Source organism: Epinephelus lanceolatus, chromosome 17 (assembly GCF_041903045.1).
Source record: "Epinephelus lanceolatus isolate andai-2023 chromosome 17, ASM4190304v1, whole genome shotgun sequence".
Classification (NCBI taxonomy): Eukaryota; Metazoa; Chordata; class Actinopteri; order Perciformes; family Serranidae; genus Epinephelus; species Epinephelus lanceolatus.
Genome location: NC_135750.1, coordinates 21,089,437 through 21,112,362, shown reverse-complemented (window position 1 = coordinate 21,112,362; position 22,926 = coordinate 21,089,437). Strand labels below are relative to the sequence as shown.

Here is a 22,926-nt window from a genome sequence, read left to right as displayed (position 1 = left end):
CCATCATGCACCAGTCACATGCTTTTTATTTTTGCATAATTTGAAAACTGTGGTGTTTAAGAGCTATTAGCCTTTTATTCAGGGTTATAACACATTTTTGTTTATTAGCACTGGCCAGCTACAGGGCAAGTTAAAGCAAACCCAAGACTCTAACTTGTTGAACGTTTTGCCTTTCTAGATTTGCATTTTTTTTCTCTTGGATACCTGCTGCATACAACTGGCTCCTGGTCGCTACCTTTTCATGAAGCCATGACCTCACCCGAGCACTGTGGTGGTGCATGCCCATTAACATCCCAAACAGAAAAATAATATAGGCAGAGTGCACATAAATACACTGCTACACATTTCTAGAGGGTCATAAGTGATCATTGGGAGGGATTACTTTTAATGAGTCTATATGTTGTTTTTTAATAAAAGCCTGCACCTTTTAATATCAAATTTATGACTTTTTCAAGGACTTTTCAGGCCCAATTTCCTCAAACTCAAGGACCAAACACAGCTGAGTTTGAGACACAGATCACGGTTAATTAGTTACAACACTGAGAATTTTCATGAGAACCAGCAAGTTTCAATCACTTTTTGTGTGTATTTTAAAAAAAACAAACAAACTTCAAGGCCTTGCTCTTGTCCCTCTCATATTAAACTTTTACAGATTTCAAGGATGAATGTGAACCCTGGTTTATTTAGCTGTGAGGTTGAATGCTTCTCCCATTCCAAAACCGTACTCCATTGATTAAAAGCCACAAGAGAGTCAACAACCTTTATTTATCCATATATGTGCCACTCAGAAACTGGGAAGAGGTGTTACAGGATTTGCCCTTAAGAGAAGCCTATATGGATCATTTACAATTTTTCTCTCTACAATGAGGCCATTGACAAAAATGAATGGGAAAAAAAATTAAAGACAATATGGTCGTAACAGTGTAAACACATGGTAATATACATGAAAGCAAAAAAGCAATAGGTATCAGTGACATCAAATTAAAATGTAGGGTAAGTTAGTATGAGTAAGAACAAAAGACTCCTGAAAACCCTAACTTTTTTTTTCTCAATTAACAGCTCGGCATACATTTCTACATAGCATGCAATAAGGCACCTATCTAACACAAGGAAGAAACCTATGCTACAGTTTGAAGCACAATTGTTATCCAAAACAAAAAAGGAAAAGAAAATATTGCTCACCGTAATGTTCACTCCCATAAAAACTGTATATCTCTCATTCCCTTTCATATAACCCAAGCCATATCTAAAAAAATACATCAGTTTGTAAAAGATATTTTACACAGAACAGTAAATAGAGCGCAATCCATTGGAGCTCGCAAAAATCTTTTTTTAAGTCTTGTAAAAGTGAGATTTCCTCGTGTCGTCTTTTAGTATACACAATCTTTTTTCCAGATCAAATTGTGATAGTTTGCGGACCAACATGAGTGATAAGTTACCTTTATTCTATACACAGGTAATTGAATTAGTCTCCAAAGCAATAAACAAAGTGTGGTGTTGCACTTCATGTACATTTGGTGCGAGGGTACAGAATAATTAGGACACAGGTCATGTTGGAATATGCTACCCAGTAGGTTTTTATTTTCTATTATGCATTTCCTAATGGCTAAATTGCATGTCATTATAGAATCAGGGTGTCAGCCAGTATTGCTCTCTGTACAGTCGATGCAGCAGTGCTAACCCATCGTAGACATACAAGAAAACAACCTTATAAATATACAAGATGGCTCACGTTCGATGGAGCCCAAATTCAAGAACAAGCCGCATGAAAACGCCTGCAACATGTTTATCTCCAACACTTAAAACAAAGTCATAAAAGGAAAAAAAAAAGTGGAGACAAAGTGGATCAAAGTGGACCTTACTATCAAAAATGTAATCTTTTGGAACAGCACACTAGTCACCTATACATATATATATAAAAGAAAATCAATAAGTATTTACATTGGATTTTGATGCTTCACATGGGTTATGTAAGTGAAAAAGAAATAACTATTTAAATTGTGTTGGTAGCCTTGGATAAAGTTGCAGCTGAAAAGCGCATGTGCCCACCTGAAAGTACATAAACTGAATTCTTCTATCAAAAAGACTAACCAGAGGGCGAAGCATATTTTCCCCAGGTAACAATTTTTCAGATCACCAAATCACAATTCTTTTTTTTTTAATTTAAAAGTGTTCAATAAGGTCCTGGAGCAAGTGAAGCACAATCACAAACAAGAATAGAGGCTCCTTCACAATCTGTTATTATACCCTCTTCATACTGAGCACAAAGTCCCAAGTTCAACTCTGTATTATAGGTTACATGGTCTTTCCTCCTTTTGAAGACTTTTGTTACTGTCCATTCATTTTCACCTGCTCCACTTCAACGTAGCAATGTGCTGACAGGACCACTGTCTATAGAAGTTGGCCTGATGTTTCCTGTGGCGTAGTGATGTCAATGATGGGACCATTGGTACAACAAAAATGGGAGGGGAGCAGGGGGGGGTTTGCTTGCATGGGGCAGCATGTAAGGGTGGGAAAGGGTGCTCACTGGTCTACATGGATCCTATGATGCCTGGAGAGGGAAGAAGAATGGTTAAAGCCTTTTCCGCACTGGGAGCACCTGTATGGCTTTTCAACCGACAGGATGCGCTGTTTTGGAAAGGCGTTGTTAGGGAATCCCTTCCCTGTGGGGATGGTGGTGTACTGCTGCGGTTGCGGCTGTGGTGGTTGGGGCTGCTGCGGTTGTTTATTCTCCAAGTGAACTCTCTGGTGCCTAGCAAGGGAGGAGGAGTGATTGAATCTTTTGCCACAGTGAGCGCAGGTGTAACTCTTTCCCTCTGAGTGGACTCTTTGGTGCCGAGACAGGGAAGAGGAATGATTGAAACCCTTATCACAGTGGTGGCACATGTAGGGCTTGTCTCCCTGCTGGTGCACCCTCTGCTTCGGGGGAGTGCCGTAAGACAAGGTTTTCCCAGGCTGAGGTGGAGAAAACACTGGATTCTGCAGGTGGGTCTTGTGGTGGCGAGAGAGAGAAGAGGAGTGATTGAAGCCCTTGTTGCAGTGTCTGCAGGTATAGGGCTTCCCTCCGGCATGAACTTGCTGGTGCTTTTTCAAATGGCGCTTGCGGACAAAACTCTTCCTGCACATGTTGCACTTGTACGGCTTCTCACCCGAGTGGATCCTCTGGTGCTCCCTCAGAGTGGCAGCGGCTGCAAAACACTTTCCACATTGTGCGCATCGGTGGGGTTTGTCTCCGAGCACGACTGCAGCATGGGTCTTCTGGTGCTGCTTCAGGTTGGAAGAAGTGGCAAAGCCTTTGCCACACTGGCCACAGGTATATGGCTTCTCACGTGCATGGACTTCCTGGTGCTTTTTCAGATGCCTTCTGCGGACAAAGCTCTTTCTACACTGGGTGCACTTGTAGGGCTTGTCCTCTGAATGCATCTTCATGTGTTCCCTCAGGGTGATTGCAGCTGCAAAGCTCTTACCGCACTCTGAGCATCTGTGGGGCTTATCTGGCAAATGAATCATCTGGTGAGACTTGAGGCTGAAGGCATCAATAACATCTTTGCCCATAATCTCAACTCCAGGGGGAACATAGGGCTTTTCTTTCATGTGAATCTTCATGTGCTGTTTGAGGCTGGCCTCCACAGCAAAGCTCTCACCACAGTGGACACAGATGTAGGGGTTGAGGTCCTTATGGATCTCAAAGTGTTGGTGAAGATCAGCTATGCTGCCGAAAATCTCCCCACACTCATTACACTGCAGGCCATGGGCTTCATGTATGATCACACCATTCTCAGATTCCACTGTCAACTCCCCACCATGGTCAGACTCCACTTTCACCACATGCTCGCTTTCTGTCTTAAGCAGCACCTCTCCCAGCAGAGTCTCATTTCCTGATGTCTTGATTTCTGCTCCTGTGAAACAGTGCATCTCACCATGTTCCACTTTAATGTAATCGTGGTCAGTCTCAGCTACAATTGCATCCACACAGGCTACAGTGCCGAGCTCTGTCCCCAGTCCCTGGATCTTTAAGTCTGAGCCGTGGATCTCCAACTCTAATCCACGCTTTTCTTCTGTCATGATCTCAGTTTCTGCTCCATAGTGAAGGTCGACATGGCTGTGGGCTATGACACACTCCGACCCAAGTGTGTCAAGGCCGGGTGTGTCACATTCAGTCTCTGACTCGGCCATGAGAACACACTCCAGCCCCACGACCTCCGTTTTCCTGCCGGGCGGGGACACAAAAGGGAATCGGGGGGATATAGATCTTTGTTTTGGTCAGTGCCGCACTGGTGCTCTAATCAGTGAGCAGACCTGCAAAAGAGGAAAATAGAGAAAAAACAAATAATTAAATTGTCTTCATTAGCTAGAACAGTTATCACTCTCCTATTATTTGCAAGGTTTTTATTATAATTAAGCAAGTGTGAGAGAGAAGCACTTTCCTAGAATAGTAGGTTTTTCTTATACATTTATTACCATCAGTTAAAAAAATATTGCCAGTTTGTAAGCATGACTACATGTACATAAGAGCCCAAATATGTTGCATCTATGCACAGGGGTAAGTAACATATTAGCAATTAATATTGCCACAATCATCACATAAATATCCCAATATCCAATTATTACAAATATATTGAAATCACAAGAGTTAAGTATGAATAAATATCATTACTGTTAAATTGTTTTTCTGTGCTACAAAAACAATATTCTGTGTGTATAAAACATGACCGTGGTGTTTAGGCAGATTTGTGATCTCAATTAAAATTAAAAGCATTTATTATGACATAATTGTCACTGAAAACATCTCAGTAAGGGCTCTTGACACAATTATGGAAAAGATAATAAACCTAATATTAAATTACCCAGCCTTTCTAGTAGGAAATCCTCATAACAGACTTTAATCTTTTTATGGAAAACAATAATCATCATCTGATCAGATATGAGTTGAAACAGTCAACAGTAAAGCCTATTAGCAACAGGGGTTCACCACCCATTCAACTTGAGTAGGAGCCCCATTTGTCTAGGACAGACATGCATCACCATGGCCAACACAAAATAGCACTTGGTTGGTGGCAACTGCAAAGACAAGGGTTGGTTGTGTGTTATTGTGTACAACAAGTGATAACAGGTGTGACAACGTGAAGCCTTTAATATTATTAGATAACTACTACTACTCTGTACTACTATATATGCATTAGCCTGTTAAATTAATCTAAAACAGCTCAGAGTGTTCTGTATTAAGCTTTGGAAACTTGAAATGAAAAATGATTGCGTTAAAATGAGTGATACATAGGCTCATAATTCATTATATGCATTTTTCCTTAACTGTGTGCATTATATATCATCAACTGCAAGCCTACAGCACTAACATTATTAGCAAGCTAAGTGATCAATTTGCTAGCCAAGTTAGCCTAAATACGAGCCTCACTTCACTAGCTAACACAAATGATAAAATCAAAGTGGACCACATCATGATCAAACCTCCAATTCAAACTTAATCCGCAAGCCCAAATCTGACCAGCCTACAAACTGCGTTTATCTGCGCAGCTCGCTCTGCATTATTAATAAATACAACTTGAAAGGCGAAGAGGCATTTAAATAGCAACGCTTTGTTATTAAACACTGAACTGTTGGTTGCTAGCCTTCAATAACAGCTACAAATAGCCTTCATAGCCGCTAGTTAGCTGGCTATGGTCGAGGGGGGACTGGTTAACGACAAAACAGCATTGTTAGCTGCTAATGTGTTCGCAATTTAGCCAGCTAACTAGCTTCATAGCAAAAGCAACACCCGAGTAATTGTAGCAAGGGCTTCAAAGGAAGCGAAATACTTACATGAAAATACGCAATGGAAATAAGTAATTTGGTACTTTTTATGACACGGCTGCCGACGCGGAAATTCTCCTTGTGCGAGTATTAACAGGCCATCTTGTTGTGCCACACCAGCACTTCCAGCTAGCCAAGATTACATGCTCGCCTAAGATGGCTGCCGCTAGCTAGTTAGCAGAGTTAGCTTCCGCCCTTCATAACATATTGAATTAGAGCAGCCCCCGAAGGCCTACGCGATCTCAGACCAAGTCAAAAAGGCAGAGAGCTTAGTGGAACATACCTTAGACATTAAAGATATTATTTAACGTATCGCAAAAGATGCAACAGCCACGAATACGATGTTGTAGGCTAATGGTATGAAGGTTAGCAAGCTAGGAGCCACACCGTAATTCCAACCAGGAGTTGGCTAGCTGAAACAAAGATGGCTAACCGTGAGGGCGATGAATGCTGTGCGAAAAGCCCGGGAAAGGACGCCTTTTACTTACATAAGAACCACTACGAGACAAAAATCCAACAGCAAACGCAGTTTTAAAAAACAGTCACCGAGCAGAAAACCACCAGGCGGGTAATTAAACAGCAGCTAAAATGTACTGTGAATCTTGGCTATGAACCTAAAGCCCTCCTCTACTGCGGCAGCACCCGACAAACCGCACACACGACTTCAATGGCGGCCTTGCTGATGTTAGCAGCTATCCAGCCGAGACAATATTAGCGTGCTGGCTACATAGCCGTGATGCAAAGCTAACAAGCCAGCTAATCCATCTTGCTAGCACGGCTAAAGGCTGCTCTCCAGTTTAGTACTAGCCTGTAGATTGTTAAACATTGGAGCGGAAGCGTTGCTTAACCGCCCATCCGACCATGTTAAATCTGGATTCGCATGCGAAGATAAACTGGACGATGATACAAGAAAGGCGGCGGGGCCGATACTATAACCAACATGTCTCAAAAATAACCTGGATGAGATTCAACGCTGAAATAGTTCCTTATACCAGTGTGTCCCTATGCTGGTCTGCTTTTTCAACAGAACAAAATGTATCATCCAAAGCGAGACCAGGCCTGTATTTTTCCATGACAAAGTTCGGTACTATCATAACTGGAGACACAAAATAAACAACCCATACGTGGACTACCATGATATACAATAACAAAGATTATATTCAGTTACACAGCGATCCTCCTCTGCCTTAACGCTGCTACTATTCGTGATAGAGTAAATTGAATTTAAACGATGAATAATCGCCAGGAGTAATGATCACACAGGTTTTTAAATGTACAAATATTGCATGCACACCCACCTTCTGTCCTTTTACTTTCTGACGGCTGAAGAGAGAGAAAAAAAGAGAATCGTTTATATGCTTCAAACTCTGGGTTGAGGACAGCTTTGCAGGCTGTTGTGAGGCTGGTCAAACTGCTGTGTGTGTCTTCCTCTCTCTCTGCCTGTGTGTGTGTAGCTGGCGCCACTGCTCATCTGGCGCCAACGTTGGACGACCGACGCACTTTAGCGAAAGCAATCATTGTCATTTCAATACAGCAAGGAGACCACTAGCGCCCCCTGCAGCCTCGGAGACAAACTGCAGGTCACAGAAATGGTATTACTGCAGTATTTGGTTAAGTGGTGAAAGATGTAACAATACAGCAGGGTAGAAATACTTTAAAATACTTCCATTTCAATAATTTAATACTTTTACTTCAATAAAAATTTTGAATACATGACTTTACTTGTAACAAATTCGTGCAGAATTGCCCATTTCAGAAGGATATATATTATATCATTGGACTATGTTTATTGATGCATTATTTGTGTACATTACTTAATTTTGCAGCTATTATTGCACCAGCAAAATTAATAATAGAACTTGTGGGCTACATAATATTAATGTTAAACAAGGCTTCTGATGATTCTGATAGGTCTACTCTAAGTATATGTTGCTGTTAATACCTACTTGATTTTACTTTGGGCTTTTACAAAGTGATATCAGCTTCAAGTAGTATCAAGTATTGACCTTAAGGTTAATAGGGGAGGTATCTTTACAAGGCATTTTGGCTTCTATTCTCTCCTGCACAATGTTTTAACTTTTAATTTCAATTTTAACTTTATTTTTAGTTAGGCAGTCTGTTACAGTGCAAGTGAAAATTGCCACATTCTAGGACCTGAACAGCCTGAAAAAATGCCAGATGTAAACTGTTGCAGCCAGGCTAAATCTGTGTGAAAATGCTGAGATATGGGGACTGCGTTTACAAAGCAGAGCACAAGTAGACCCGAGAAAGAGATGCCATAGGCACACATTTTTTAAAGCAGAAGGGCATGGAAAAAATTCAATACATCTTTGAAGATGAAAGTGTCAAGCTAATCAATCAAAACAATGCAGAACCTAAATTAGAGACTGGATCTATACGATCTAAAATATGGAAATATTTGCAAAATAACGAGTGGGAGAGTCAGACGATGCTGGATGAGGTTCTAGATGCTACACTTTTTTTTTGTAAATTGTATACTGTTTTTGTTTGAGGCATAGAGGCTACACAGAGGGTTGTATATCTCATGTAGTAATGAATTAGTTCCACAAGATGATGCTGTTTTTGCATTGTCAGTATTGACAAATGCTCTAATAGTATGGGCAGTGCATACTGTACATATCACAGGGGCAGAAATCTAGAGATAGACAGAGCACAAATGTAATCTTGAAACAAATAAGACAAGGGGAAGCTCATTCCACAACACTGTGAAATCGAAGTGAGCTAATGGTTTCTCTAAAAATAATGCCGTACTCTGTGAAGGTTTTTTTTATTGTGTTATCTTTGTATCCTCATCCTCAAATAAGAAATATAAATGTTTTCACATTTTCATTAAGTTTAATGATCAAGTCCTATACATGAGTAGGGCCTCTTTTTTATTGTGGTAGTTTCTTAGAAACCTTTCCTTTCTTTTGTTTGTTTGTTTCAGGCAGCACCCTTGTAGTAACACCCAGTGCCTGTCTATTAAACGCCCAACCAGGCATACTGGTTTTACAATGAGAGTAGACCACATAACTAACATTCTGTCACACACAGTGTCAGTCACTCAGTTTCACTGAAGCTGTTAACTTCGAGAGCTCATTTTATCTGTGGACACGTCATCCTGCTCACTTTTTGTCGAGTCCCTTCCGAGCTGTTGATCTCAACACTGTAAGAGGTTACCACATTGCTGCTGAGCTAAGTCACCTGTGGATTTTACTTTTGTTCTCATATCTGCTGGACATCTTTGTTTTTAAAAAAAATGTCCCACCCCAGCACTCTGGATTTAGACAGATACAGCAGCTTGGAGAAATCTCGTCGCTCTACCAGTCGTAGCCAGTCCAGGTCCCTGGCCAGGTCTGAGGCCAAGTCAGGGGAAGTCCTGTGTGACTTCTGCACAAACAGGAAGCAGAAGGCTGAGAAGTCCTGCTTGGTGTGTCTGGCATCCTACTGCGAGACCCATGTCCAGACTCACTATGACTACCCTGCCCTGATGAAGCACAAACTGGTCAAAGCTACGGGTCAAATGAGAGAGAAGCTCTGTGCACAGCATGACAAGCTGCTGGAGGCTTTCTGTCGCTCTGATGACACATCGGTGTGTGTTCTGTGTATGATGGATGAACACAAAAACCATGACATCGTCCCGGCTGGAACTGAGAGGACTGAGAAACAAGTAAGTGGTGAAAACAATCTGCCAATCTATACTTTTGGTGAGGATGCTTAATTGATTTCAAAGGTTCTTTACTGTGCAAGGCTGACATGAGCACTTTAATGTCATCCCCTCTACAGAAACAACTTGGTGCAACGCTGCACAAATCCCAGATGCGGATTGACCACAGAGTAAAGAAGTGGCAGGATCTCAGACAAGCTGTTGAATCAGTTAAAGTGAGTAAACATTGCCATGTTGCACAGCTTAGTACCTGTATGGCATAATACTTAAAACAAGATTTTCTTCTTTGAAAAAAAGGCTGCATTTCATCCATATTTTAACAAATCCTCTGCCTATTTCTGATGTATCTCATCAGCACTCAGCTCAAACTGCACTGGAGGAGAATGAGCGGATCTTCACTGAGCTTCTACTTTCCATCGAGAGGAAGTACAATGAAGTGAAGGAGATGATCCTCTCCCACGAGAAGACCACTGTGACACGGGCTGAGATGGTGCTGGACCGCCTGGAGGAAGAGATCACTCTGCTGAGGAAGAAACACACTGACCTGGAGAAGCTCTCACGCACTGATGATCACATACACTTTCTGCAGGTGAGGTAAATCTTAACTGAGGACCCCAACCAGGACCTTGTATGGTGCAAAAATCAGGAGTCCTCTTAAAAAATAGTGGTGATATGTAATATTTAAGCTCATCTCTGTCTCCCACAATTTTTTACCAGAGCTGGCAATCTCTGTCAGGCCCCTCGGGATATGAAGACCTCAACAACATCAGTGTTGCTCCCAATTACTCCTTTGAGAGCACCAAGAGAGCCGTCGCTGCACTGAAATTACAAGTAGAGGAAGTCAGCAAGACAGAGATGAGCAAAATCTCTGGAGCAGGTGCAAAATTCACATTTCTTTATCCCAAGTAGCATTGATGCCTCTCTCCTTTCAGTGGGGGTTGTGTTTCTAATATGCTGTTGCTTTTATGAAACTAATGCTGCCGCCATTTGCATTTTATCTCATCCCTTACAGTGAAGGATGTGTACATCACACAAGAAGTTGAGGCAAAGACAAGGAGAGAATCAAGTTTGAGAGAAGAACCAAGGATAAGGGAAGAACCGAGGATAAGGGAAGAACTGAGGATAAGAGAAGAACCGAGGACAAGAGAAGACTTCCTGAAATGTGAGTTATTAGGTTCCTTTTTTTACAGAGGAGCATGCATTTAATTAGCTGTGAAACCTTTTGCAAAAACTTGGCTGGCCTACTTTACTCTCAAATAAAACCCCACTCACATTCCCGGAAGCATTCTTTACTTTTAAGGTTCAAAACAGGACAGTCATGATGACAAACAGCAGAAACATCAACATCCTTAACAGGGATGGTATGACCATGCCATGTGATGAAACTTACACACAACTAAACAGAGCGTGATGGAAAGTATGCTGCTTGTAGAACTGGTTTGGTGAAATCTAAGAAAGCCAACTTACAGTCCAGTATCACTTAAACAAACACAGGTGTTTCCGCTAATACTCCACCTGTGGAAAGCATTTTAACAAGTGGATATGTGGGAGTTATCAGCCAAAGGTTTCAGTAGGCTAACTTTGTCATTCCCAAACAAATTAGTGTCACAAGTATTTACCTGTAAGTGCTTAGTGTGCAACAAGATGAAACAAAAGAAGAGAACACAAATAACAAAACATATGATGACATGAAATTGAAAAACATATACTAAACAACAACAACACAGAGAGGATTCATAATGACATTGTCTTGCATTGTTTAGACTCTTGCCAGCTGATTCTGGATGTCAACAGTGTCCATCGCAACCTTCACCTCTCTGAGGGGAACAGAACAGCAACAATGAAGAATGATCCCAAGAATTACCCTGATCACCAAGACCGATTTGACCACTGGCAGCAGGTAAGACTTCACTGTCATTGCTTACCTGAAAAGAAGAGGAGGGATGTTAGTATGCTGTGAATGGTACAGAGTTAAAATGATCGCATGTCAAGAAAGGGGGCAAACATAATCCTGCATGTAGACTAAAGGAGAAAATTAGTCTATGGAATCTTTTATTTTCATTTCTAAATGAGTTGTTCCTCTTTCTCTTACATAAACCTTTTACATGTCTTGTGTTGGTATTGATTGTAAATTGCAATCTAAATCAGGCATTTAAAATTTGTCTTTAAAGTTATTCATACAATAAAAGTGGTTTCAGTCATGCAGTTATCTTATAAGCCATGAATAGATGTTGCCTTTTAATTTTTAATTTTGTCTATTCCATTGCAGGTGTTGTGCAGGGATAGCGTGGCTGGTCGTTGTTACTGGGAGGTAGACTGGAGGGGAACAGAGATAGACATCGCCGTGACCTACAGGGGAATCCGCCGTAAAGGAAATGGTAATGAATGCAGCCTGGGCTGGAACGACAAGTCGTGGAGTCTGTACTGCAATGACTCCAAGTACACCTTCGTGCACAACAATAAGAGCAAAGAGATTGCAGCTCCAATGTCATCTCGTATTGGCGTCTACCTGGATTATGCAGCAGGGACACTTGCATATTACAGTGTCTCTGATGGCATGCAGCTTCTGCACAGAGTCCAGACTGTATTCACACAGCCTCTCTACCCTGCATTCAGTGTGTGGGGCTTTGATACTACCATAAGACTGTAGGTACTATAGTGCTAGTAATTTGCATCAAATGTACACAGTATTTTCAATGTTGTGGTGAAAAGTTGAAACAAGGTGTTGATTAATTCTATTTGTTCAACCTTTTGCTAACAGATCTTTTTTTCCCAAATGTATGAACTTTTTCTAAATAATCAAATTATTCTGTTTTTGTTCCTTTGATCACTGTTTTAAGGCAGGCTAGTCTACAAAATGTGTCAGATGTAAATAGGAAGAATATGCAATAACTGATTACCATGTTATTTTTTACGATGTTCCATACTTTTCTCTTTGTTGTGTTATATATATATAGCATGTTATATTTATATCATTGGTTTGTTATAAATAAAATTAAACCACAGTCTCTAAAACTCAGAGTTTTGACTGATTTATTTGGTACTTTAATTATGGAGCTGAACTCACTGTTGTTTTTCCACAATCATGTCAGTCTATTAGACATCTTGGCTTCATTAACACAGAAACACACCTGTACTACTTGGGCCAAACAGTGGTGAAGACCTGGAAAGGAAAACCTGGGTGCTAATGCTCCAAGATTTTGAGTTTTAAATCAACCAGAGATTAAGAGGATATCAAATAATATTTAGGGCATTTTTAATCAATAATTACCAGACATTAAGCCTATACATTTCCTCACACCACTGGTTCTCAAACTGGGGGTCAAGACTTCCATTAGGGGTTGCCAAAGCTTCGCAGGGGGTCATGATTTAAAGGGGTGTAAGAAAGCTTAATATATATATATATATATATATATATATATATATATATATATATATATATATATAGATAGATAGATAGATAGATAGATATAGATCTATCTATCTATATATATATATATATATATATATATATATATATATATATCAGCATTTCATTCATTTATGCAAATAAAACTAAATGAAATGGTTATTTTTAAGGTTTGGATTATTGTTCAAGATATAAAATCTCACAGGATAAGGGCACAGTGAGGACCTGATCACAAGCAACATTCATTGAGCCTTCAGTCTCTGCAAAACAGCCTTGTCCTGCATTAGGAAAGTGCACAAGTAAAAAACCAAGTTGTGTCCAAGTGATGAAAAAACTATTTAAAAAAAGAAAAAAAAAAGTTTATGGGGTATGTAAGATTGTTAAAGAATAAAAAATACATAAGATAGAGAATTTATAAAAAATTATCTGAAAATATCCAGAAAACTCTTCTCTGTTGTAATATTCACAAAAAAAGAAAAAAAAAAATCTGTTCAAAACTCATCCGATTGCTTGGTTTACACAACTGCCTGCAGTGTATGTATTTAGCTGTTCTGCACTATTATTGTCATGCATTAAATATAATACTAAGTATCCATCAAATCTGTCACTTTGCCAGGGGTCGGCAATTTACTCAATGACAGAAAAGAGGTCCTTTTGGAAAACAGGTTAGGAGCCACTGCCTTACACCATGGTCCTCCAGTCTTTATCAATGGATTCACCAGAGAGACACTAACAGATTAAAGCTCCAGGGGGCAGCAGAAACACGTTTTGTTGGACACCTCACACACACAAACACATACTCAGGGTACATACTGTACATATGCCCAGATTGTGTTATCCTGTCTTTACAAACGCGGCGTCAAATGTCACCGCATGTACTTGTTTATCGGCTGGGTCATCCAAATTTACAGTGAGAGAAGAAAATTATCTATCATGACCAACAGGGAAAGCTGAGACAAAAAACAAAGCGCCTTTTTTTCCCCATGAAGATAATCCAGCATCAAAACGAGTGTTATACTTCCTTCATCTGAATTGCGTTGCTAGGAAACAGCAGGTTTCCGAGTTTACGCTTTGTCGGGGTGTCACGTTTATAAACCGGAAACATGAACAAACTCAAATTATCGTGAAAAGTTATGTAGCTAACACACTGTTATATTTTCTTGAGCTGCTCACAGTAAAAGACGACATACACTGTAATAAAACTACTTTTAGCGTCGCTTTTTCTGCTTTCGACCCCGCCGACCCGCCCGGTCGGTGCGCAGCGAAACATAAATGCAACGTACCCTGCCCACTACAGGTTCTGGGGGGTGGAGCCAAACAGCTGGATACGGTGGAGTATCTCGTGGCGGCGATGCAACGGGACCGACCGCTCGCGAGCCTCCCCCCTTGATAATTCTAATACAAAGCGAAAAACGGCTAACGGGACTTCAGCAGTACGGGACATAAAACATAGGTTTTGTTATTAAAAAATAAGACTTCAGCGGCTCCAGCGAGGCCATTGTGGGAAAGTTTGGAACCACCGGAGGTGTGGAGGACAGGTCGGCGTACTCAAGTTACCAAAAAACATCAGAAACTTGCAAGCTAGCAAAGAGACGGAGGGTGAGTGGACTCAGATTTGCTTCTGATTTTCGAGGTTGATGCTAGCTAGAAAGGTGAAGGTGAGCAGCTGTTGTGCCATGAGAAGGGATAGTTTAGGTTAGTTAACGTTAAACAAACGTAAATTGTAAATGAAAATATGAGTAAAACTAAGATAAGTGTGATTTAAAACCTATGAGAAAGGCAACCCGTGCTAAATACAATAGTGATACAAAGTTAAAGCTGCTAAAACAACGGTTTTAAGCTAGATTCAGTGTTCTTTTAGATCATTTTTATATCAAACATGTAAAAAATAATACAAAAACAAAACAAGAATAACTCAAACAATGATCAGCAAACATATAATTACATCAAATTGTCAATAAATAAAACGAATAAGTGTTACATGTCCAAAAAGAAGTAGTGAGAAGTGTATACTCATATGGTTTTACCCCTTTTCTATGACTTAAATAGTGAACTTTTACCATCTATACACATAATTACCTTAATGTTTATCATATGCAATATATCTTTTTTTTTTTTTACCTTAGTGTATCAAATGTAATTCATACTGTTTATGCCATTTACACAAACATAATCATTGTGCAGGTGCCCATCCAACATGTCCCTAAACACACTAGAATAAGAGTTTAATGACATGTTTTTGATAATGGAAACTACCACATAAGTTCATCATTTCAGTGCAACATTATACCGCTCCAAAATTTTGAGGCACAGTTTAGAAAAACAAAGCATTGACACTTTACAAAAGCAGTGTGTATTGGATAGATATCATATTGGATTGCGTTACAGGTGGGGGTTTTTTGTAATGTAACCCCTATATCCTTGTTTTTGTACACTATATTTCTGTGAGCATCACATAAACCTCGACTACACAGTCTTACTCAGGTTACTGTAACTGGCAAGGCTTAATGATGATTGCTTTTTGGTAAGCAGGTGAATGATCCTGACCTAACTCACTCACCCCTCCTCTTATTCACCAGCGAAAAGGACACTGTCAGAGCCAGTGTCTCATCTACTATCCTCCATCTCCAAGGAAATGAATCATTTGATGGCAATGCAGCTGTCAGTCACACTCAGTTAAATGTTAGTACTACTTGAGCAGATATCGCTCGGCTGGCCGAAGAGGAAAAAGAAGAAAGGGGCTGCTAAAGGTGCTGGAAGATGTCTCTCTGGATGATACTGCCTGTCAGTCTCCCAGTTCTGACTATAACTGGGATATGGGTTGTGTAAGTATTACATTTGTTTGGTCGTAAAAAAAAAAAAAAAATTCAAACTATAAAATCCATGTTTTAAGATCAAAATCAAACACAGCCAAGTATCTCTTCAATACAGCTGAGACTGAAATGGTTTCTAAAATTGTCTGCTGCCTTAGTAGTGAGTGATGTCAGTGCAAGTATGATTTTATGTCAAGGATGATACATAGCTTATGCTGTAAAAACAATAATATGAATTTGCGAAGCAGAAGTAAGTCTTCCTGACAATACAGGAACCGTCTGTTAAAAGTGAAAGAAACAGTTTCAAAGAAGTGTGTTATTTCTGCGATAACCACAAGATTTCAAAAGGAACTTATTTGTCCAGTCACACTGTTTATCTTAAATTCCATCAGGCACAAAGAAATCCCCTTATCCCCAGCAATTTTATACTATACTGTATATTGTAGGGATGAACAACAGCAATATATAATCTCCACATCACAATGTTTCCATGCACAATAGTATAACTATGACGCTCTATGTAAACCATTTTACTGCTTAATAGATCCATAAAACTGATTTCACACACACAGTAGTTCTGCCTGCATAGCCGTTGACTAATCACTTCCACATTTCACATTCATTTTGAATACAATAAACAAAATTATGTGACAAGGATAAAGATTTTGAATCTAGATCTTTCTTATTAAAGTGTATATAAAAAACAGAAATATCATTATGATATAATTATAATGTTAATGATATTTGGCAAATGATCTTTCACATGGAATACATGGACTGATATGTAGGCCATATTCCATCTGTTGTTTATGTTGAAGCAAAAACCCTTTGATACCTCAGCCTCTGTTGCCTCCAGGAGGGCAACACTGCATATTTACCCTGAATTCCTGGGAGCCATGGCGATTGCATGTGGATTAACTCTCTCCAGGAAGGATCTGGGATTATCACCCCTTTTTTACGATATTTGAGCAGATGACCGGAGAGAAAAGACACTACCTCCTGGTTATGTTCGGGCTGACATCTCTCTTCTCTGCTCTGTTACAACTTTGGGAAGAGGAATGCTTACCCCAAGGGGAGAGAGACAGATGGCCGAAGTCCAGATTGTTGTGGTCTATATCTATGATGAGATGCGTGGGGAATAGGCAGTCTAATCAGATGCCAAAGCTTAGACCTTGCACACCAATTAGTGTTTGTGAACATGGCTGCTTCACAGTCCAATCAGGTGTGCAGGGCTTTGCAGAAATGATGTTGCTTCAGGCCTTTACTGAGTTTGAGAATGTGCAGGTGAAATTAGCGCTAGCAGTGCACATTTCTTTCTTGTTTTTGCATTTGTTTCTGAGGCAGAAAGTTGATCGGGGGTTAAGATGCCAAATGCTGCTGATTGTCCGTCCCCTTAAACCCATTTCCTTCCCGTTACCTTGACAAGGGTGCCTTGTTTCTAAGAGCAGTCAAGGGTCCTTTTCCAGACTAGTGGAATGTCAGAGGATGTGACATGTTGCGTAACTCCCTCTTTCTCTGTGGGCAAGTAGGTGGGAGTAAGGTAAATATTGAAAGGTGGTAATAGAGAGCACAAGCAGAACTTTCACTCAGCATCTGGTGGCCATGCCCAGTGCACGAAAAGGTCTGTGCGCAGGCAAAGAAAGGCTTGTGCCCACCCAAGAGTCTTGGCTTTGATTAATTTGCTGACCTTTTGTAAGTTAAGCACTGTGCTTGAACCATCAGTGTGACTCCACTACAGCTGTACGAAGTACCTCTTGCTTGACATTTAGATTTGAAGTTGTTTTTAAGCATATAGTTTGCTTCCAGTTTTAAAATACTGCACATTTTAGGTGCTACAGCAACCAGCCAGAGAAACAACTGGAGCTAAGCCTATACTGCAAAACTTCATTCATAGTTTATGCATCACACCCTTTCCTGTGGTTTCTGATATGTTATTTTTGCACAGCTTTTGGGAATTCTCATTCTTCTGTGAAAGCCCTTGTTCAATCCTAAGTAAAAAAACCCAACATGGCCTGTTCCACCTATATGTTGCTCACAGGCATGCAATTTAACTTTACAACCACTGCTGAGCTTTGATAGAGGTCTAATTATATAAACAAACCTATTATTACCCAGCCTCCTCCGAGCACAGAATGCACCAGTTTAGTTTCACATAATGCTAAAAAAGACCACTCTATTTAGAAACATCTCAGAGCTGCACTGCTGCTACTTTAGTTCTGGAAGTTGACCAAATGTAAAAAATGTGCCTCAAGAGTTATGGAAAATGTAACAACTTAAGCTGGCTACAGTTTCTTTCCTTGTATTTTTCTAATGAAGTCCCATGGCAATCTTCTGCAGTTGTTGTAAGCTTCTTTTCTTTTTGTTGGTGTCACTGTATTGGAGCCCTGGCAGCTTTCCACCTGATGGCCATATTCCACTTACACCAGTGGGTTTCCTTGCTGCATTATGCAAGAGCAGTGCTCTTTACATGTGTGCCATCTGGCTTATATGACTTTCACATGGTGATTCACATTGCCTAATAGCCACCAATAACCAGCCAGCCAAATGTTGCCACCCTCTACAGCAGTCAGTCAATATCAGGCATGCATCTTACCAGTCACATGCAGTGTTTGGAAATAAAGAAACCAGATGCAAAATTTATGATATCACCACACACAGATAGTCCCAAATGTAGATTTTCTAATAGCAATTAATGCTCTTGGGTTGTCTTAATCTTAATTAAGTAGAGAGATTGGCTGTCGTAGTAATGGTTGTAAAATAGTGTACAATACAATGCAAACAGATGAAATTGTATGATACCACAAAGTTGAACACTAAACATAAGCTTTGATTGATTGCAAGCATCTGTAAAGTTCATGGGTGATAGAGAATTAGAGTGTAGAAAAAACATGCGTTTTCAGTTGATCTGACTGGATCAGTGTGTGTATTGTCTGACCTGGCTGTTTGACCCTGCCTTCAACCAGGGGTCAGTGGTGGATCTTGCCAAAGGCGACATAGGCAGCTTCCCAGGGCACCACCCAAAGGGGGGGGCAAAATTGTTACATGGTTAGCTCTTTATTGAGTGCTGAAGTGTTACAGGACCATTATAACCATATGTTGTTGTTGCGCATATTGGCAGTGGCTTCTTGCCCAGTTATGTACCTACAACAGCAATATAACAGACTACATGTCCTGTATTGTACTGTATGTGTATCACATTGATGTATGCCTTCTTTTGAAGTGTGAGACCCTCTGACACTCAGATTTTGGTCACAGTTGTGGTATTGTGGAAATTATTTACACCAGAATCTTTGCCACACATAAAATATGTCTTGCCTCCAGTAAATATAGTTAGGAATTGTGTATATGTCTGTTGACACGTGTGACTCTGCTCGTTAGTGTCAGTCGTGTGTGTCTTTATGATATGTCTCCATCTCTCAAAGACTATCAGCCCTGGAAACAATCGTAATTGGTACTTAACCTCCTACTGAACTGTGACTGCTTTCACAAATCAGGACAAATAGTCTCTGTGTCTTACTCCGACTGTCGGTCTTTTCATCTTTTCCTGGCAGTTTAAAATATATACATGATCAGTGTATACTGTGTGTGTGTGTGTGTGTGTGTGTGTGTGTGTGTATGTGTGAAGAGCAAGGGGGCAAAGTGACAAACGCTTTTCCTTCCAGAGCCTCCCTTTGCCCCTCTGACATGTCCACCTAAAAATAGAAAAATTATGTAGAATTATGTATCTTGGCTCACAATTCAAAAGCACAGTTTGGCAGATGTTAACACCTTTTTGTCCTCTGAGCTTCACACTGAGCAGTGCAAGCCATTTCATACGCAGTGTTTTGCATATTTACAGCTGCTGCTCCATATGACTTGGACATGTATGGACAGATTGAGCTGTACATGTTGCTGCAGGGGAAATAATCAAGGGCCTGACACTTGCACCCCAAAGCAGCAGTGTATAAAGGTGAACCATTCACTGGCATTTCATCAGCCTAGAATAACTCACTCCCTGGTAGAAATAAGTCTGCCTTTTCAGTGCAACTTTGATATCCTTAAGTTGCTGAAAATATTCTGTGAGGTGAGAGTTATAAGTGTTTGTGGACAGTTAATGATCATTGTCACAATTTGTGTCATCACTGTGGCCTAATTAAGAAAGGCTTACCCATGTCAGGTTTTATTTAAAGCCCAAGCAATACTGAATTTGTGCGGCTGATACTGATATCAGAGTTTGAAAGTTTAAAATTACAAACAGTACTATATCACATATCCACTGATACTTATATATCTGCAGTAAAGTTATATGGTTCGATATGTTGCCCAGTCCAGCTCTGGTTTTACTTTAAGTGATGACTCTCAGGCTCACTCACATTATATACCCAGAACTTGCAACGAATAACTGATTCAACGATTATTTGTCAGCTATTAAATTGATCACCAACTAATTTTTTTAAGAAAAAAAGTTAACATTTTCTTATTCTAACTTCTTTAATTAGAATATTATCTGTTTCTTTTACTCCTCTATGACTGTAAACTGAATTTTTTGGGTTGTGGACAAAACAAGACATTCGAAGATGTCACCTTGTCTTGAAACACTAATCAACATTTCTACAGTTTTATAGACCAAACAACTAATCGATCAATCAAGAGAATAAGTACCAGATTAATTGACAATTAAAACAATCACTATTTAGAGCCCTACAGAGCTTAAATTTATGTCCAGTGTTTAAATGTTTAATTCAGTTGTGGACCGTGAAGCACGTTAACTATAAAATGAGCATCAAAGTCTTTATCTGAATTACAATATGGGCCGTGAGCTTGCAGAATACATTGTCTATCTTTTGATCCTCGGGGCATTGACCTCTCTATGGATGTGTCTGGTCAGTGACCTGACCAGATAAACACTTCTGTTTGATTTCAGCAGTAATGAAACCAGTTTGACCGATACAAGCCAGGCTTTTTATCTGCGGTCATCGAATTCCAGGATAAAGTGATAAGAAACTGTGAAATATCAGGTTGTCTGGTCATACAGTTTAATCAAAGAGGTTGAACTCATTGCTCGGTCAGACTGGCAGGACATGAACATATGACATTTTGGTAATAAAAGTATAGCTCAAGTGTAGGTAGGCAGTTGAAATCCAACACTGTACAAAAGGAGTTAACTGCACTACAAATATGAAACAGTGTTCTGTGAAAAGACATGACAGACAACCTCAGGGTTTTGCTAAAAATAAATTATACTTGTTTTACTTTTCCCTTCCAGGAATTACGTTCACACTGATAATTTCTTTATCTGTGTCTGTCTCTCTTGTGTAGCAGCTCTGGGATCACAGTATTATAAATGTTGTAATTATAAATATGTATTGGCTGTGGTTATCACAATACATTTGCTGTTAGTTGCTTGACATTTTAAAGATCAGTTCTTATTCTAATTATTACTCATTAGGTGTTGTTGTGTGACAATGTAATCACAACAGAAGCTCACAATATACCAAAATTGTTGTCGTTTTGTTTTGGCTAATCTTAACTATCTCTCTTTTAGGTACGCCATGGCCCTGTACAATCAACATGTCTGCCCTGTGGATAACTGGTATGTTGCTGCTGAATCTACCCTGCATTTTCATACCTCTGTTGATCCCCATACACTCACAAAATTATGCCTTGCAGTCTGGTAATTTGCCGTTGTCAGCGTCTTTCTTTCCCAATCTTTTCCTCTATGGAATGCAATTAGCTTAATTGGCACATTAAGTAATGGGATTATTTTCTACACACATAAATCCCCCACACACAAACCAGGAGAATAAACTGTAGTAAATAGACATGGATCTAAACTATGATTCAGTGTTTGTTATTGTTCTCAATTCATGCATTGCCAGTGAGTAACTGACTGTTCCTCTTGTTGAGGTTAGAGCTACTACAGTATGTGATGACACACTGGTTCTCTGACACTTTGACTCAGCAGCTCTAGAAACAGAAAAAAAGCCTGACTGAAACCCAACAACATGGTACTCGAAAATTGTAATTACTGACAGGGCTGGGTGTCATTTAAAAAAATCATGATCCCAGTAGCAATTCCAGTACCCTTAAAGTGATATCGATGCCAGTCGAGTACTTCAATAAATTCCTTTTTTTCTACTTCATTCAATAACCTTCATGTGATTAGAAGCATTCAGTTGCATAAAATGCCACCATACTTAAAAACATCTTGTCGGTATCTCGGCACGCTAAACTGCCAGCTCCGTCAAATACACCACGCCCAACTTCACCACACCACAGACTGTATGGGTTGTGGTTGCTATGGTAGTGGGTCAATCACATGTCGCATAAATCTGAAGAGGGCTTGCAATGATTGGCTACAATTTTCCTAGATCTGGATACAAAAATGATTGAATGGAGGTATCATTTGACTGAGGAAGTTTCAAGATGATTTGGTACTGGGTTATTTGTTTTCAGTACCTTACAGGTATAGAGTTTGAATACCCAGCCCCTTTACTGCGATCTAAATACTGAAAATGTTAACTATATCACAACTTAAATATATAAATAAGACATTCCAACACCTCTTGCATTTTGGCGGATGGAGCACAAAAAATTATTCAGCGCAATCCATGAACGACAACAACATTCAGGGAGTCTTTGAGCCCTGATCGAGCCGAAGCAGTGGATCACTGTTGCTCTGAAAATTGTTCGGAGGTGTGTGAAGCTTCGCATATATAGAGGGGGGTAATATGTGCTAATAACAATAACAAATACATCTGCACTTTGTTTTGGTTTTAAATCAAATTTTGACAAGTGGAACTTTGACAGCAGGATTAAAGTTGTTATTTTCCCATGCCTTAAGATAAATGTGATTTTGCTCCATATGTGTGCCTTTTAACATTAAGTTAGTGGGGTTTTTTTTACATGTGTGTGCATGTTTGATGTTCCAGGTTGTACAACCAGTCATGTGAAGAGGACCTGTATTTACAGAGTGGGCCAACCTTGTGCTGCACGCTAGACAATGTACCTCTCATCAGGTCAGTGAGAGACTACCACCCTGAGCCCAACCCTACCTCTTTCTGTCTCTTCTCTGTCTCTTTGTTTCTACTTTTTGCTTGGTTATTAAAAACAGGAACACTGCCCCATTGTCTTACATGTCCCCTGTTGACACATTGTTGATAAAAAAGTGAGTGAACTTGAAAGAAATGCTTCTCCTGAGTGTGTGTGTGTGTGTGTGTGTGTGTGTGTGTGTGTGTGCGTGTGCATTC

The 22,926-nt window shown here is 39.9% G+C and overlaps 3 protein-coding genes across 5 annotated transcripts in view; 2 read left to right on the top strand and 1 right to left on the bottom strand.

The window, feature by feature from the left end:
* Positions 1 to 746: 746 nt before the first annotated feature.
* LOC117248445 (uncharacterized) lies at positions 747 to 7,281 on the bottom strand. Of its 3 annotated transcripts, none has more exons than XM_033613536.2 (2): positions 7,107 to 7,281; positions 747 to 4,299 (listed from the first exon to the last, which is right to left on the bottom strand). In XM_033613536.2, the coding sequence occupies exon 2, from the start codon at positions 4,174 to 4,176 to the stop codon at positions 2,524 to 2,526; it is 1,653 nt and encodes a 550-aa protein (XP_033469427.1). In that variant the 5' UTR covers positions 4,177 to 4,299; positions 7,107 to 7,281; the 3' UTR covers positions 747 to 2,523. The 3 variants fall into 3 exon arrangements, with proteins under 3 accessions (XP_033469427.1, XP_033469428.1, XP_033469429.1); XM_033613537.2 differs by lacking the exon at positions 7,107 to 7,281 and adding an exon at positions 6,297 to 6,480; XM_033613538.2 differs by lacking the exon at positions 7,107 to 7,281 and adding an exon at positions 5,818 to 5,953.
* A 1,479-nt stretch (positions 7,282 to 8,760) lies between these two features.
* On the top strand, positions 8,761 to 12,494 carry ftr14l (finTRIM family, member 14-like). Its single transcript, XM_033613813.2, has 7 exons — positions 8,761 to 9,478; positions 9,595 to 9,690; positions 9,831 to 10,064; positions 10,193 to 10,352; positions 10,488 to 10,637; positions 11,239 to 11,375; positions 11,745 to 12,494. Exons 1-7 carry the CDS (start codon positions 9,068 to 9,070, stop codon positions 12,123 to 12,125), a joined length of 1,569 nt encoding a protein of 522 aa, XP_033469704.1. The 5' UTR covers positions 8,761 to 9,067; the 3' UTR covers positions 12,126 to 12,494.
* A 1,719-nt stretch (positions 12,495 to 14,213) lies between these two features.
* Positions 14,214 to 22,926, top strand: part of LOC117248546 (transmembrane protein 150A) — a 31,232-nt gene continuing 22,519 nt past the window's right edge. Inside the window, exons 1-4 of the mRNA XM_033613735.2 lie at positions 14,214 to 14,483; positions 15,464 to 15,709; positions 21,222 to 21,269; positions 22,609 to 22,695. Coding sequence (XP_033469626.1) covers positions 15,645 to 15,709; positions 21,222 to 21,269; positions 22,609 to 22,695 — 200 coding nt within the window. The 5' untranslated portion in view covers positions 14,214 to 14,483; positions 15,464 to 15,644. The remainder of the gene's footprint in view (positions 14,484 to 15,463; positions 15,710 to 21,221; positions 21,270 to 22,608; positions 22,696 to 22,926) is intronic.

Excerpts from the sequence above, each read along its gene's own strand:
- LOC117248445 (XM_033613536.2), bottom strand. The coding sequence starts at position 4,176 with ATGGCCGAGTCAGAGACTGAATGTGACACACCCGGCCTTGACACACTT.
- ftr14l (XM_033613813.2), top strand. The coding sequence starts at position 9,068 with ATGTCCCACCCCAGCACTCTGGATTTAGACAGATACAGCAGCTTGGAG. Across the intron at positions 9,691-9,830 it reads AAGCTGTTGAATCAGTTAAA|CACTCAGCTCAAACTGCACT; the intron begins GTGAGTAAACAT and ends GTATCTCATCAG. Across the intron at positions 10,065-10,192 it reads ATCACATACACTTTCTGCAG|AGCTGGCAATCTCTGTCAGG; the intron begins GTGAGGTAAATC and ends ATTTTTTACCAG.